A 16182-nucleotide genomic window follows, 5' to 3' on the forward strand; every position below is an offset into this window, starting at 1 on the left:
CTCGAAGCAATAACTATCGGGAGCTAGGTTATGAGACCGATTGTTTCTTGCAACCCAAAATAAGTTATGAGTTCCATAACTTTATGAGACCCATAGCTATCGAACCAATAGCGAAAGTTTCTTGCAACCGGCCATTAATCACAGATATGTTACTGTAGTCAACCTGGGAACTAGCATCAGACTGAGGTTTGAAAATCGCCATCGTATTATTTTGCAAATATGTAATAATGATGAGAAAAAATTCGTAAGATTCATCATTTGTAAGTGACAAATAATAAGAGAAACTTATTACCCTTTCAAAGAAAGATAGCATGAACACAATAAGAGCAAAATACTCACATCCAGCTTCACTTTGTATCCTCTTCCAACCTCATATGGGGTCGTGACGCAATCCAACTCTTCGGCCCAAAATGGTATGAACTTCTCAATACGTAAGAACCTCAACGTGAAGTAACCAACATCTCTCACACCATAATCTCTTCCGACCTTTTAAAAAAATGATGGTTTCATCAGATGTGTAAAGTTTAAACATAAGTTTCTGTGTAGATGAGATTTCAATTATGTTAATAGTTAGGAATAGAGAATGAGAGAACAAAATCACATTTCCCTTTATCAAACAAAGCAGTAACATTATAATGTGAGGAGTCCCATGATCCCAACCGATATGCCCATTGAGTTAAAATCGAATTCAATTTTCAAGTCATGTTGCATTCGCGATGATGATTATCAAATCACAAGGTGAGTGTTTACACACTGAAGCTAGAAACGCCATGTTTTTCTCATGGTCACATAAATGTTGCATGTTCACTTGTTAGCAAACCATTCGCTTTATTTGTTCTTCTGCCTGACAACAAAGCAAGAACTGTTGTACATCAGAAGGTACTTAACTCAAGTGAATAAAGCCGAATGTGTATGGCATACTGGGGCAAGTTTATGCATTGGGCAGTGGGGCAGGTTTACCCAGTGCACTTTTCCCAACTGAGTGATATCTTGCGTGCCACACGTCATGACATATTAATGCTGCTCTCTAGGGGCTATTTTCATGAGATATTGAGCGTCAGTCAAGCATCGGTCTAGCGTAACATAAACTTTCCCCAAGCGTGGGGCAACACTAAGACCTAAATGCATTTTTTTTCAGTTTAAAATGGAGAGCCAACAAATGAATGCATAAAGTTTTGAATTTATTAACAACTTTATGCAACAACAGCACAGCGAGTATAGATTATAGAGACAAACCTTCATGAGCCTATCATAGACGTGAAGAGCATACTCAGATGGAATATAGAGGCTGTATCCGGCTTCACCAGTATTAGTGAAAGCCATAACCATCACATCAGAAGCATATCCAACATTCACTTTCTGTAAGGAAAAAAATGACATGACTGGAGAAAAAGCAACAATACAATTCATCCTACTATTTATATCTAAAACATCAGATAAACAATATCATATAAAAAGGGATGATACGTCATTTGATTTTGTGTTCACTAATTAAACCCCTCAAAGAAGTAAGATGAATTCATCCATAAAGCATTAAAAGTAAAATAATAAATTGTTGATCAGTACTCATGACATGAACTATAAATCCTTTCACTGCCACACCATTTTGAGTGATTAGGATGTGCAAAGACTGCCAAGCCTGTCCGCACAAAGTTTACAAGATTTTACATTTTTCATTACCATGTACTAATACTTAATTCAACTTAATGCATCTAGATTTCTTCCTAATGCTGAAGAATACGCTTGGTGCTTTAAGGCATGGAAGAAGTATGCGGGTTGAACATTACATTTATGAAGGATAAATAACAATTATTATCACTGTAAAATGTTTTCAGTTTTCAAGGCAGTTTACGAACATCCAGAGAGGGCAGTTATACGTCAGCCTTCTCGCAGTAAAAGGCAGCAAGATTTCCAAAACTAGGCCATCTATTATACCATTTAAGAGGAAAATAGAACAGGCTGAATGGAGACAAGGGATTTAAGAGCATTTGCTTGAGTGAATTTGTGATGCATAGTGGAACAACAACAAGAAATTATAAGCACCAAAGATTTTACAACAAGCAGCTTATTAAAACTTCAAATGCAAAATGTGTTAAGAGAGGGTAAAAACTGTGAGGAAATAAAGCAAAGCACACAATAGAGCCCTCAACTCCCCTCAGCTCATTCCTGCCCACATCCCGCTTCAACTTTACCTTAATTTAATTGTATAAATTGGAAAGCTTTTTAAATGACTCCAAGTGCCAGAAAATGAATCTTTTCCATTTTTCATTGTACAGTGGAACTTGGTTAGTACGTTCCTCCTTAGTACGTTTTCCTCCTTAGTACGACGATTTCTCTCGGTCCCGGTACCATCGGAACAAAATACAGGTAAAAGCATCTGGTTAGTACATTCGAAAAAATTGCGCTTTCCTGGTTAGTACGCTCAATTGCTAGCCGTGACGCAACCCGCAATTCGTTCTCCAGTATCTTCTTAAGGGTCGTAAAGCTCCGAATTCATGATTTAATTTATTATTACTAGCCATTAAAATTCTTGCATTCATTCCACATATCTTTCTTCAACCGTGATTTATCCAAATGCATTTCTCAATTGTTATGACGCGATGAATAATAAAATATGGCCATTTATCAGGAATGTCTGACTATGCAAAACTGCAGCCAATGAGAAGCCCCAATTTTCCCCACCCTGAGCTCCTCACCCTCTGTTGCCTCAGGAGTGCCCACTGCGCACAAATTTCACGAGTGGGCAATTGTTGCTATTGCACGAGTTATCATGATGAAGAAATGAGTCTTATCCAATTCCCACTTTATCTAAAGCAGTACTGCACGACGTCAATGCTACGTAGTACGTGCATATTTGACTACTGCTGCGGGAGCAGACGATGCTCTGGATCTCCACGCGAAGCTTAGCTTAAAAATACTTGATCTCGGCACGAAAGCAGACGACATTAAACAAATTTTAAAAGTAAATTTCAACTGAATAATATAAAATCTTCTTGTAATTACCTCGTAATCTAATAATCTTGCGTGTTATTATTCGATATATCGATCGCTATAACAATCGATATGGCTTTATTCCAGAAGCGCGAATGTGTACGGCTGTTGCCGTAATTTAAGGTTAATATAATTTTGTCCAATTTTTATGATGTTTAAAAACAACCCGTTGACATACTCAGGGTTGTTTTTATATTCTCCGAGTATGCTGTGACAAAAAAGAAATGACTTAGCTTTACTTGTCCTCTTACTATAGATACATATAGGATAAATCACAGGAGAAAGACGCCGTTTTCATGTAATTGTCTTCGGGAAATCTATGAAACACTGTGATTTTTATTCACATGGTATTGTTTTTCAATGTAGCGCCCATTTTCTTTATTTTAAAGGTGAAAAGAGTTCAGGAAGGCGATCCTACGAGAACTACCGATAGTAATTGTAATTGTGACGACTTTTCCACAGATTGCAATTACCCCGACTGCTATTTTTTACTTTCCTCGTTAGCATGTTTTCCTGGTTAGTACGTTCATTTTTTGTGGTCCCTTCAGAAACGTACCAAACAGGTTCCACTGTATTTAAAATGTGATAACAGGTGAGCTACACAATCTTTGGTGCATTTTTTATGTTAATTATGTGGTAGAATTGTCAACACAGGTCAGTTCACATCACCACATGCATCTGAAAAGTTGCAAACCTTATATGTGAACGGCATGAGATGCATGTCAGTGTTAGACATCTCCGACATCAATTCCCGAGCCTTTGGGCCAACTACATTGAGCACAGTGTGCATGGACGTGACATCAGACAGTCCCACCGAGTTGTCTGCAGGCAAGTGACGACGCATCCAGCTGAGGATGCGAGTCTGCTGGTTGGTTGGGGAGACCATGTAGTAACTGCACAACAAAGGAAAAAAAAACAATCAGGGTCCACACTGAATTTTCTCAGACTTCAAAGACTAGGTTAGGCTTTCCATATCTGCAGCCGACTCTTTGATGGCCATCAATACATTGGCAGAAATATACATTGAATATTTGGTCAGAACCAGTGATTGAATACCAACCAATTTTCTGCCTGACGGACCAGCATGCAATCGTTTTCATAGCCTCCACGGTCATTCTGCATTCCAGTGTGCGCTATTCCTCCCACTGGGATGTTCACGTCATTCGAGCAGAGGTGCTGCAGGTAAGAGACAACTTCGTGCCCGGCAGACTGAAAAGAGTTCATTCAAATCATCAAGCTACGGTTAAAATTTATAAGGAATGCTTGAAAATGCTCCTACCGACCCATCTAAAAGGGATACTAAATAAAACAAGCAAAGTACAGCCTTCTCACTACAACTAGGGGTCCGCCGAGTCTAACATTCTAAGTGCCATGACTGCTCCAGGTTTACAAGGGAAACTATTCCCAAGAATGATAGACACAAGAAGAATAAATCTGTAAGAATTATAACAGCCTATCTCAAGAGCTACATCACTGTTTGAGTTTATAATGAGATCACTCACTCGTATGCTTTAAATGCAAACTAAACATATGTATTGTAACGGTATGGATCAGAGTCGGCCCGACACGTAAATTGCTAGGGGTGGCTTGGAAATCACGGAAGGGCGTAAGCTTGGAATTTCCCGACGTCCTAAAAAAAAAAAAAAAATTCCTTTGCAATCCAGATTGCCCCCCTCCGAAGTGTTCCTAGTGAACTCTCTCTCGTGGTTTGAACCGTTACAGTATGTCTGTATGTATGTATTCTGTATTCTTAGGCCCTCATATTCTGCATAGTAATTACTACAACAGTTTCAGCTAGAGATGAGTATAATGAGAGGCACTTGATTGGTAACAGTTTCAATACAATGTTCATTTGAATAAACTGGACATTGTATACCTCCTTATGAGTAATCCTAATGCATTCAATTTAGACGTGTTCAACGAATGTAAAGATAAACTGTTCCCAATTTCTTCATGATGTACTGCTCCACACAAAGTATGAGCTTAAAATAACTTAACTTTCCACTATTTCATACTAAAACAAGATGGTTAAATCAATCTCAAAAAATATTTCAGAAATTTGAGATGAAAATTTACCTAGTCTGTCAAATAGAGATAACTTAATTTGATTTGGAAATCCAGATTGGAAACACAAGAGATTTTAAAATATGAAATACTTAGGTAACCTTCAATTTTGATGTTAAGCCAATAATTCATACCCTTTTCATGGAAAATAAGAGCCTATGCAAGAGGTAGCCACTTTCAATACACACACACACACACACAATGAAATGTCTTTCAAACGAATGCCAGTGTAACAAAACATTCAGAATAACAAAATTATTTTCCGTCCCCTTGACATATCCTGCATTGTTCATTGTAGAAGGGTACCTTTTTAACGAAAATATTTTTTTGGCTGAAATTCAGCATAACGAAGTCATAAATTACAATCATGAATGGAAAAATTCCCAATTTTGGTTTTCCGTTTCATTTAATAACCAGTACAGGCTTTATTCCCATGCACTGAAAGCATTGCCCATTCGTTATCCTTCCTGTGGCATCAGCCCTGGCGGAGAACAATAAACGCGATGGTAATTGGTTGTTCTGTGAGCAGCTGGGTGCAAGCAGCCAATGAGTGGCTAAGATTCTTAGTTGCCAGACAATAAGAGCCTGTCTTCGATTGGCCGTTTTATGCGAGACTCTGGCTGCAACAGTAAACACAGTTGTAATTGGTTGTTTTGTGAGCCGCGGGACGTAAGCAGCCAATAAGAGTCTACGTACGTTTGGCCTGTTTAAGTGAGCCAAAGTGGCTGGGCTTGTATAAGCAGTGACATTACGTGACATGCCATCCATCCCCTGGTTCATTTTTCTGCTCGATAGTGACTTGTGTTAGACATGTTGTTTGTTTGGGAATGGATAAGAAGCAGCCAAAACAGTTATCTTTGAAAGAAAAATTGAAAATTTTTGAGGAAGTGGATAAGGGGATGAAGAAAGGCCATGTTGCAGGAAGTATGGGATAAGTGCTTCTATGCTTCCACCTTTCTTGAAGCAGTGTCCGAGGATAGAAGACAGTACTGGGACAGATTCGATGGGACCTCAGCGAAAGAAGGTTCAAACAGGCAATTATGAAGAAGAGGACAAAGCAATTTACACTTGGTTCGTGACATGTTGCAACAACAGTATTCCCATAAGTGGTCTACTGCTGCGTGAACGCCACAAAATTATTTGTGGGGAATCGAAAGATAAGCAAGAAATTGTGTAATCATGGAAGGGAGAACACTTAAAAGAAGCTCTTCGGAAATATGAACCAGCGAACGTCTACAGCGCCGACGAAACTGCATTATTTTACAAACCTTGCCTTGCCGACCCACTCGTACACATTCCTTACTCCATACGCCTATCCCTAGACTATCCCTCGTTAAGCACTCACTCCTACACCGCCTTTGCTCCTTGCTCAATTCATTACCAGACAATATTGACCTGTTTTTTCTGCCCTTAAACTCATTTATCAAACTTGCCATGTCCCATTCCTTGGCTAATAAATAAACCTCCCTCTCCACCTCCCTTTCCTCTTGCCTTCTCTTTTGTTCTTTACTATCTTATGCCTGTACTCTTTGTTTAGATTTTTTATGTTAAAATTTCATGTTTGTTACTGCGTCACTATAATTTGGCAGAAATGCTGTATGTGAGCAACTCCTTAAATAAATAAAATAAATAAATAAACTGCTTCCCAACAAAACCCTGGCATTTAAGGGAGAGCACTGCTCAGGCGGAAAGCACTCCAAGGAATGGAATAACTGTGCTGTTAAGTTGCAAATGCAACTGGAACTGACTTAATCAAGCCCCTTATGATAGGGAAGTTTAAAAATCCAAGGTGTTTCAAAAGTATTAATTATTTGCCATGTGAGTAAACGAATAATAAGAAAGCCTGGGTCACTGGAGACATTTTTAGAGAATAGGTCCTCCAATTGAACCACCGCATGAAAATGGAAACGAAGAAGATTCTTTTAGTGATCAATGATTGTCCTACTCACAACAGCATTCAGTGCCATCTAGATAACGTGGAAGTGCTGTTTTTGCCGCCGCATTGTACCGCCATTTTACAGCCTTTAGACCAAGGTATCATACATGTGGTGAAGGCTCATTACCGTGCTTGTCTGGTCAGGTGAGTACTGAGCAACATAGTGGCTGCCATCCACGCTAGTGTCAACATTTTAGACACATTAATAATGTTCTGCGTGGCGTGGAGGTCATAGGATAAAACAACAGTTATCAATAGGGTGGTTTCCTATTATATTTTATTTGCCTAAATCGAAAGATTATTACTCCTGGAGTACGTATTTAACACATTTACATTTTTTAATGGTGATATCTATCTTTCGCGATTAAATGAAAAATGTGAAAATTTTCAAGCCCGCGAAAACGCAACATCAAAGTATGAATGCTGGGAAAAGCCCGTATGACGTCAGTCTGCTTCCCGCTGCCACATTGTGAGGTGACCTTGGAGCGAGGCTTTGAGCGCTGATACGACACAGGATGCTAGTAGGTAGCAGAGTACCCTGCTAGCTGGTAGCGCTTGGCTTAAATAAGGATTATTAATACCTTATCAAACGAAGAAAACTTTCCGACCTTAGCCAGTTTTAATAAGTGATTATTAAGACATGTATCCCTGAGCTCTGTGCCTCATGCATGCATTGGTAATGTCAGACGATGTATAACTCCTATCTACTCGTATAGAAACTAGGTACCTGTGACGTCACGTGGAGTGGCATCGCGTGGGCACCAATCTGGCCTTTTTCAAATGCAGTTAAAATTGACATTACCACTTGTCTAAACTGGGACTTCTAAAACCAAATAATTTGTATATTATGATTTATGAATACACTAATAGTGGGTAAGGAATCGCAATCAATGCCTTTCGTTTTCTTTGATGAAGGAAACTACCCTATTGTTTTTGTAAAGTTGGATGTTTCGGGACCTTCATCCAGTGTTGATGAAATAAACTATCTGGAGGAGCAGTGGCCTGTTATATGCAGGGAGTTAGATGGGCCATCAGAATCACAGCTGAGGATTTCGCTCGTGTCACTTCGGATGTCCGGGAAAGAACTTTCTGAAGAAGACTTCTTGTTGGGAATTGCCAGGAAGGACAAAGATGACGATGAAGAGGATGAGGAACTGGCAGAGGTCATCCGCGTTTCAAAGCCTGTGTCAATGGCAGAGGCACACAAGATGGTTCTCAATCAACATGAACTTCTTTTGTTGAAGGAAGACTTTCCATCAATAGGTCTGGACAAAATTTTAATACCCCTTCAAATATTAACTAAAAATCGTTAACTGTTGTAAAATCGTCATTGATGCATTTTTAACGCACTTATTTCACGTATTTTCTCAAGAATTTGCAAAAGAAATGACAGTAACAGTCCCACAAACACACCCACTTCAAATCGTAATTCCATTGGCCAGCCGGAAAGTGACGTCAGCTCATGCAATTCTGTGGGAAATATCAGTGGCGTTGCGCATTGTTTACCAATTTTCTCGATTTAATTAACGTCTTTACGTAAGGTTTTGGAGGTTTTTACCATGATAAACAAACGGATCCTGGTTTCACTTAAGATGGGTCCAGAAACTTGCCGAAAATTACGACGGCAGCAATGTTTGCTTAAATAAGCAACTGCAATTGCTACATACAATATGAAAGCGGGGGTTTGAAGATGCAAAGGTATGGGAATTTAATATTACTGGCTCTTTTAAAGTACGTATTGAATGTGTTTATGATATTTAACAATGAAATTCCATTTATTAGGGTCGGACGAGATGATTACGGTGACGACATTGGTTATGTGCAAATTATGCACAATCAAAACAAATGATTAGATCGAGCTCGTGTACGCCCCGAGCACAAAATTAGAGCTATAGAGAGAATAAGGCCTATTACGTGGAGGTATGAGTTTTTGAAGAGGACGGTGTGGTGGAAGTTAAGAGCCTTTCTTGCCATGATTGCATAGCTAGTTCTGATGAGCAAACCTTTGAACGTGAGAGCAGTTCAAGTATTATGTAAGCAGGGCTGGGCAAAATACAGACCTAGGAGTCTTTGAAATGCACAATACCTTTGACTTTGGCTTGGGTGTTTGAAATCTAAAACAGTATTTGAAATACTTTTTGAAATAAAAAATACATTTGTATGGAAGAGAGATCTTAGAAAATATTTAACTTGTTTTTGCTCTTAAGGATAGTTACAATTTTACACAAGGGATAAGGCAAAATATGTGCTATCTGGGAAACCTAGTGCTTGAGAAAAGTATGTTTTTGTGTATATTTTATTTTTAAGAGTAAAACTTCTCAAATTTTGCTCTATTTGGTTGAATTATTCTCCTTGAGGAATACAAGTTTTTCAAAAAGTGTCCAATAGAGATCCCCTCGCTGGGAAATGGATAAAGTCAGCAAGTGAAAAATCTTTCCACTGGTGAAGATTAGTATAGGATTGTGTCAAATCTGATAAACATTGTGTTAATATTAGGATTAATTTTCGTCATTCATTCATTCACATTCATTGGCCCTTTTTCATCGAAACCAATCTTTGTTCTATGTCTTGGAAGACTGTATCATCATCATCACCGATCAACAATCCTAGGATTGGTTTGACGCAGCTCTCCACTCAGTTCTCCTATCAGCCAATCTTTTCACACCTACGTATTTCTTCTCTTTCACATCTCTCTTTACTTGTTCCATACATTTTGTTCGAGGTCTTCCTTTTCCATTCTTGCCTTCCACTTGTCCTTCGACGATTGTCTTCATGGAAGACTGTATGAAAATATTTATTTGGAGCATTTCTAGTCGTATTGCTGCACTTAGGCACAATACAGTACTTGAAGCTACGCTTCGACATATCGAGGAATAACTACGGCACAAAAAAAAGCGTAATTACCACAATATCTCGACTGTAAACTTGAAAAATGTGCACGATCAAGTTGGTTAAGAACAACACAACAAAACTATTGTATGAGCTGACGTCATTCAAGATGGCGGTTGTGCGAGTTATGTTTTTCTTTGATGGCTTGTATGAGGTATTTTAAATGCTCATAATAAATAAATAGATGACTTTACAACCATATTGTTACAACTTTAAGCTTAATAATTACACCTACTTTTCAGAAACATCTTTCACTAAGTAGGTGTTCAGAGACCTATTGCCGTGAACTCAATTGACATCATGAGCGAGTTCGTAGAACGATATTAGGTGAAACACCGTGTGCAAAAAAAAAAAAGTGATTTTTTAAGAAGTGATGTGTGCAAATAGATTTGTGTACAGTGAATGTAAAAAATGTTTATAATTTGACATTCTCCATGAAGTAGTAGTATGTAAGTAGTATCAATAATAAAATTTATGTGGTGTGGGCATAAAAAGTTTTCAAGCCTGTACTTTGTTACATATTAAGAACCATCCAAATTACGATTGGTAAGCACATGAATCTGATTTTTAGGTATTTTCGATTGTATTTGCCAAAATATGTATCTTGGGTGTTTCATCAAGTGTTTTGTTGATGTACTTTCATCCATATGGATTTCAGCACATTTCAATGCAACGAAATTTCAGTTAAACGAACGTATTAAGGCCGTCCATAGCATTTTGTTATGAGAACATTTCACTGCACACCACACATGGAATACAGACAGGCATAAGCCATGCCCTCAAAAACAGCTCCAACTGACGACGAGGGTCAGAAGAGACAAATCCCTCGTTGGATGGATCAGCTACATGGTATGTATCTGATCGCCAATGTTCTGCAGGTTGCCTTTGTCTTGCAACCATCATAAAAAATACCAAGAACTTGCTAAATCCAATGCAACTCCATGATGTTAACGGCGGTTTGCAACGAGTGAATCTTTTGTATTTCTTTTGATTTTTTCTTTTCTTTTATGAATGTAATGTCACGCTGAACTTGTATAAGTTGTAAAATAATCTTCTCAAACATATTCTTGGATCACACATATTGTTGCAGAAAATTGAGTTTAAAATTGTGTTAAATTAGAGTGTTATACCAATCTGTCATTTATTTTGTTTTGAAAATATTGTTTGTGTGACACAATTGTCATAATAAATTGTCGCCTTAATTTCTTGTAATAATTAGTCAGTTATATCGCAGAATGATATTTTTCCTTTCGATAATATTGTTTTGCCAAATTGTCTGGCGGTCTGCAACGAGTGAATCTTTTGTATTTCTTTTCATTTTTCTTTTCTTTTATGATTGTAATGTCATGCTGAACTTGTATAAGTTGTACAATAATTTTCTCATGGGCCACAAGGCCCACGAAATAAACGAATTTATTATTATTATTATATTATTTGAGTTTATGCACTTTCTCAGCTGATTGAAACCAGCTGGAAATATTCACCTATCCCAAGGTCAATTTAGGATTAGGCTTGGATGCTAAGGAAGAGAATTCACCCTATCCTACACTGTCCGATCATGCCCGACCCAGGAATCTTCTCACGATCTGGCAGGTCTGTAGTAAAACAGCTTTTTGCCCGAGGTTAATCAGTTGTTTTTAAATTCCCAGGTCTTCGACTTCTTCTTTGAATCTTTTAGACAAGACACCCTCCGCAGAGATTATCAGTGGGTGATTTTTTTTTTCACCGGCCAAATTCTGATATTTTTGTGTTTTCTCTCTTTCCGTAGACTCAACATTGTGATTTAGTGGCACTGCTACATCGACTATTATTATTACAGTGGAACTTGGTTAGTACGTTCCTCCTTAGTACGTTTTCCTCCTTAGTACGACGATGTCTCTCGGTCCCGGTACCATCGGAACAAAATACAGGCAAAAGTATTTGGTTAGTACATTCGAAAAAATTGCGCTTTCCTGGTTAGTACGCTCAATTGCTAGCCGTGACGCAACCCGCAATTCGTTCTCCAGTATCTTCTTAAGGGTCGTAAAGCTCCGAATTCATGATATAATTTGTTATTATTAGCCATTGACATTCTTGCATTCATTCTACATATCTTTCTTCGACCGTGATTACAAATGCATTTCTCAATTCTTATGACGTGATGATTTTATCAGGAATGTCTGACTATGCAAAACTGCAGCCAATGAGAAGCCCCAATTTTCCCCACCCTGAGCTCCTCACCCTCTGTTGCCTCAGGAGTGCCCACTGCGCACAAATTTCACGAGTGGGCAATTGTTGCTATTGCACGAGTTATCATGATGAGGAAATGAGTCTTATCCAATTCCCACTTTATCTAAAGCAGTACTGCACGACGTCAATGCTACCGAGTACGTGCGTATTTGACTACTGCTGCGGGAGCAGACGATTTTCTGGATCTCCACACGAAGCTTAGCTTAAAAATACTCGATCTCGGCACGAAAGCTGACGGCATTAAACAAATTTTTAAAGTAAATTTCAACTGTATAAAATCTTCTTGTAATTACGTCGTAATCTAATAATCTTGCGTGTTATTATTCGATATATCGATCGCTTTAACAATCGATATGGCTTTATCCCAGAAGCGAATGTGTACGGCTGTTGCCGTAATTTAAGGTTAATATAATTTTGTCCAATTTTTATGATGTTTAAAAACAACCCGTTGACATACTCAGGGTTGTTTTTATATTCTCCGAGTATGCTGTGACAAAAAAGAAATGACTTAGCTTTACTTGTCCTCTTTCTGTAAATACATATAGGATAAATCACGGGAGAAAGACGCCGTTTTCAAGTAATTGTCTTCGGAAAATCTATGGAACATTGTGATTTTTATTCACATGGTATTGTTTTTCAAATTAGTGCCCATTTTCTTTATTTTAAGGGTGAAAAGAGTTCAGGAAGGCAATCCTATGAGAACTACCGATAGTAATTGTAATTATGACGACTTTTCCACAGATTGCAATTACCCTGTCAGCTATTTTTTACTTTCCTCGTTAGCACGTTTTCCTGGTTAGTACGTTCATTTTTTGTGGTCCCTTCAGAAACGTACTAAACAAGTTCCACTGTATTATTATTATCCGCGGACACCTGCACAATTTTCAGGCCGGGGCACTTACATACATAGTACAAATAAAATGGAGCCACAAATGATATTCATTACATTATACAGTGCACATGTCAGGCTATAAACTAAATTTCACTTTAAAAAAAAAAAATCAAATGAATATTTAGATACTAGCAATTTACTACTATAAATAAGCATAACAAATAAATGCATTTACTATAGAAATATCGCTATCATACATGCATAATCACGACCTTTTCCGCACGGCTACGTTGGTGAAAACTATGGCAAGAAGCAAATCACTACAAATTCCCTATTTATTACATGAAGAATTAACCCTTTCGCGCCGGACCTTCGTTGAGGGAAATTCTTCCTCAATACGAGTCTCTTGAAAGTTTTCTTTACTCCCCTGTACGAAGCTTTTTCGAGTCGACTGAAGGCAGTGGTTCCCTCCCTAACCATTTTTGGACCCAACTCAGTGGGGCGCCGTTCCCTTTCCTCGGCCTCCGTCCCAGACCCTAGAGGGATTAAAAGTCCCTTCCTAGGACGAGTCCGCGGTCAACTGGCTAAAATATTAGTGCAAAATATAAGCAAATATTTGTTGTTCGCATCGATTTTTTACATTCAAAATGAATTTTGTGTTTCTTTTCTGAGCGTGCAGAAATTTTAAACGAAGTTCTAACGTTAATTTAGACGGATTTAGTATATTTACTAGTTGCTCTATTACTCCGTTGATATTAATGTTTGAATTTTGTTTGAAATTTCCATGTGGTCAGCAAAAAAAGATGAATTCATGTATAGCACTGGATATCAAAAGTAAGCAACAAAATTTTTTTGGAAAACACACTGCAAATAACAGTAGTTGACCGCATGGAGAGGATAAGAAAGGGTCGACCTGAAGATGGGACTGGGCTCGCGCTAAGGCGGATCACGAGGGGCGACCGCGTCTGTGGGTCTATTGTGTCCTCCACGGTCACTTTTTCCGACCTGTGCCGCACAGGCGTGGCATTCGTTGCCTAGATTAGGAAAATTAACGCCGCACAGGTGTGGCATTTGTTGTTTATGGAAAAAAATCCTCGCCGCACAGGCGTGGCATTCGGCGCGAAAGGGTTAAGGAAGTGAAATGAAATGAGTGTAAAATGTCAGGTGGTAACTTCAGAAACAAAGTAGGGGAGAGAGGGCCACTTTGAGACAGTGAGCATAGTATTTAGCTTTGCTATCATCTTTTGGGGAATAGCATAAAACTCATTATTAAACAAGCTTCCACTTTGCATATGGCTGCAATCACTCTATCGCAGATTGATGTACTTTCAATGTTTTTATAGAGCAAGTTGGAATACTGCTGTTTTTCATTGTCCATTACTACTCAGGTAAGATGGATATTTTGATTTTTCATAGTAAAGCATTAAAGAGTGTTTCAAGTCTGACATTTCAATATACATATTTAAATTAACTCCACCACTCTTGAAACAAGTTGTACGATCAAAACAATCAAAGGCTGCACATTGGGCCACAATGAGACAGATTTCAGGTGTCTCAGTATGGCCCATTGAATTTTATAGCATTTAAAATTCAAAACTTATAGAAAAAAAGCTAATAAATAATACAAAAAACAGTACTAAAATTGAAAAATTCTATGTGTTGACAAGACCTATTGAAGTTTTAAGTAACTACTCTTATCCTACCTGAAAATTTGCAAAAATTGATCATCTTCCTAAAGGTGACTTTTACGCCATCAAGGCAAACCAATATGTAACCATTGATCAAGTTCCGCATTGTGTTGGAATGGCTTTCGAAAAAGATATGACTCCACCTAACATTAAGGTTGGCTTAAAAAAATATAGGATTTTCCCTTTTTGATAGTGACGTATTTACAGAAGATGACTTCCTTTAAGCATTGTAACTGACAGAAGTGGTAACAGAGAGTTTCCTACAGTTATGCAAGAAGATGAGAAAGGAGCAACGAATTCCACCAGTTTTGTTAGCTGCTCACCTGAACCTGGTTTTTGTCTCGTTGTGGCCCACTCTCCCCTACCTACCTTAAATGGAGTTGGGAGGATAAAAGAAAGACTATCTCTATCCATGTGTCTTCAATTGATTGCAACGTTAACGTAGAAATTATCATAAATTATTCCGGGTGTCACGTGGATATCACAGTGCTGATACATACTACTGATTTCTAGATGATTAAGAACAGTAATATCATACACGTAACTGGTAAAAAAATGTCGATACAAATTTAATAGTATTATTAGTATTTAATAGTACTTTAAAATATAGTTTGTCATAAAAATATATATAAACATAAAATAAACATATTAATGTAGGTACTATGAAACTTTAAATTATTGTGAGTAAATTGCAAAACAAATGAAATCAGAAAATAAATATTTGTAGCATGTTATTTTTAGTTCTTTAGATTAAGTAAACTGCCAATCAAGTGAATTCACTAAGTTCCATCATAGTTTCAAAATAATCTTAATTAATGTAAATTAATAATGAAATCACTATTACATTAAAACTACAATCATTCAGGATATTTTATATTCATACACACTAAATTTGAATACTCCACTTGCACTTCAAATAGTTCCACAAGGAACAAATACAGCAGAAACAACTCCCAATATGGTAAATATTTACCCGTGCCTGGTCTGGCCTACAGCTCTAAAATATGTAAGGGGAAAAGGGATCATTAACTACACAGTAGCAATAAAATCAAAAGAGCATTCTCAAAGTACCACATATACATATTAACGTTTTCTGGGACACACCTGATCATTTCTTCTTTGCCACAATTGAGACTGCATAACAAAAGAGGTAAAAATTACAGTCACAAAAAAGAGCAAGTAAAACATTATACAATTCATAATACATACATACACATACAATGACCTTAGTGTTGCATTTTGGTGGTGAGTATGTTTAATTTTGTTCCTCTCTCATCAGGTGACGAGTTCCCATTGTAGGGGGGTCGAGCTTTTGCCCTCTTAAGCACACTGCAGTCCAGCATTCTCCTAGACCCGTTGTAGAAGCAGTCGCCCCCTTTCTCGCTAACGCTAATGATCATCTTGCTGCTCCCCCAACCCATGCGCCTCCACACACCATCATACAGAGTTGCTTTATCCCATAGAATTCCCCATAAATTCTTTTGCCAATCCTATTGTTTAAAGTTGATTGATTCCACTGCCACTGGACTAGACCCTCCAACCCTTTCTTTGCG

The 16182-nt window shown here is 37.9% G+C and overlaps 1 protein-coding gene across 2 annotated transcripts in view; it reads right to left on the reverse strand.

Moving 5' to 3' along the window:
* Positions 1 to 16182, reverse strand: part of LOC124162945 (pyruvate dehydrogenase phosphatase regulatory subunit, mitochondrial-like) — an 83685-nt gene that overhangs the window by 25877 nt on the left and 41626 nt on the right. The window contains exons 12-16 of one of the 2 annotated variants that reach the window (XM_046539706.1): positions 15734 to 15763; positions 4052 to 4200; positions 3686 to 3884; positions 1237 to 1359; positions 340 to 486 (exon numbers count right to left, since the gene is read on the reverse strand). In XM_046539706.1, coding sequence (XP_046395662.1) covers positions 340 to 486; positions 1237 to 1359; positions 3686 to 3884; positions 4052 to 4200; positions 15734 to 15763 — 648 coding nt within the window. The remainder of the gene's footprint in view (positions 1 to 339; positions 487 to 1236; positions 1360 to 3685; positions 3885 to 4051; positions 4201 to 15733; positions 15764 to 16182) is intronic. The other variant, XM_046539707.1, reaches the window with a different exon arrangement.

The sequence above is a fragment of the Ischnura elegans genome, chromosome 7 (assembly GCF_921293095.1).
Source record: "Ischnura elegans chromosome 7, ioIscEleg1.1, whole genome shotgun sequence".
In the NCBI taxonomy this organism is placed as follows: Eukaryota; Metazoa; Arthropoda; class Insecta; order Odonata; family Coenagrionidae; genus Ischnura; species Ischnura elegans.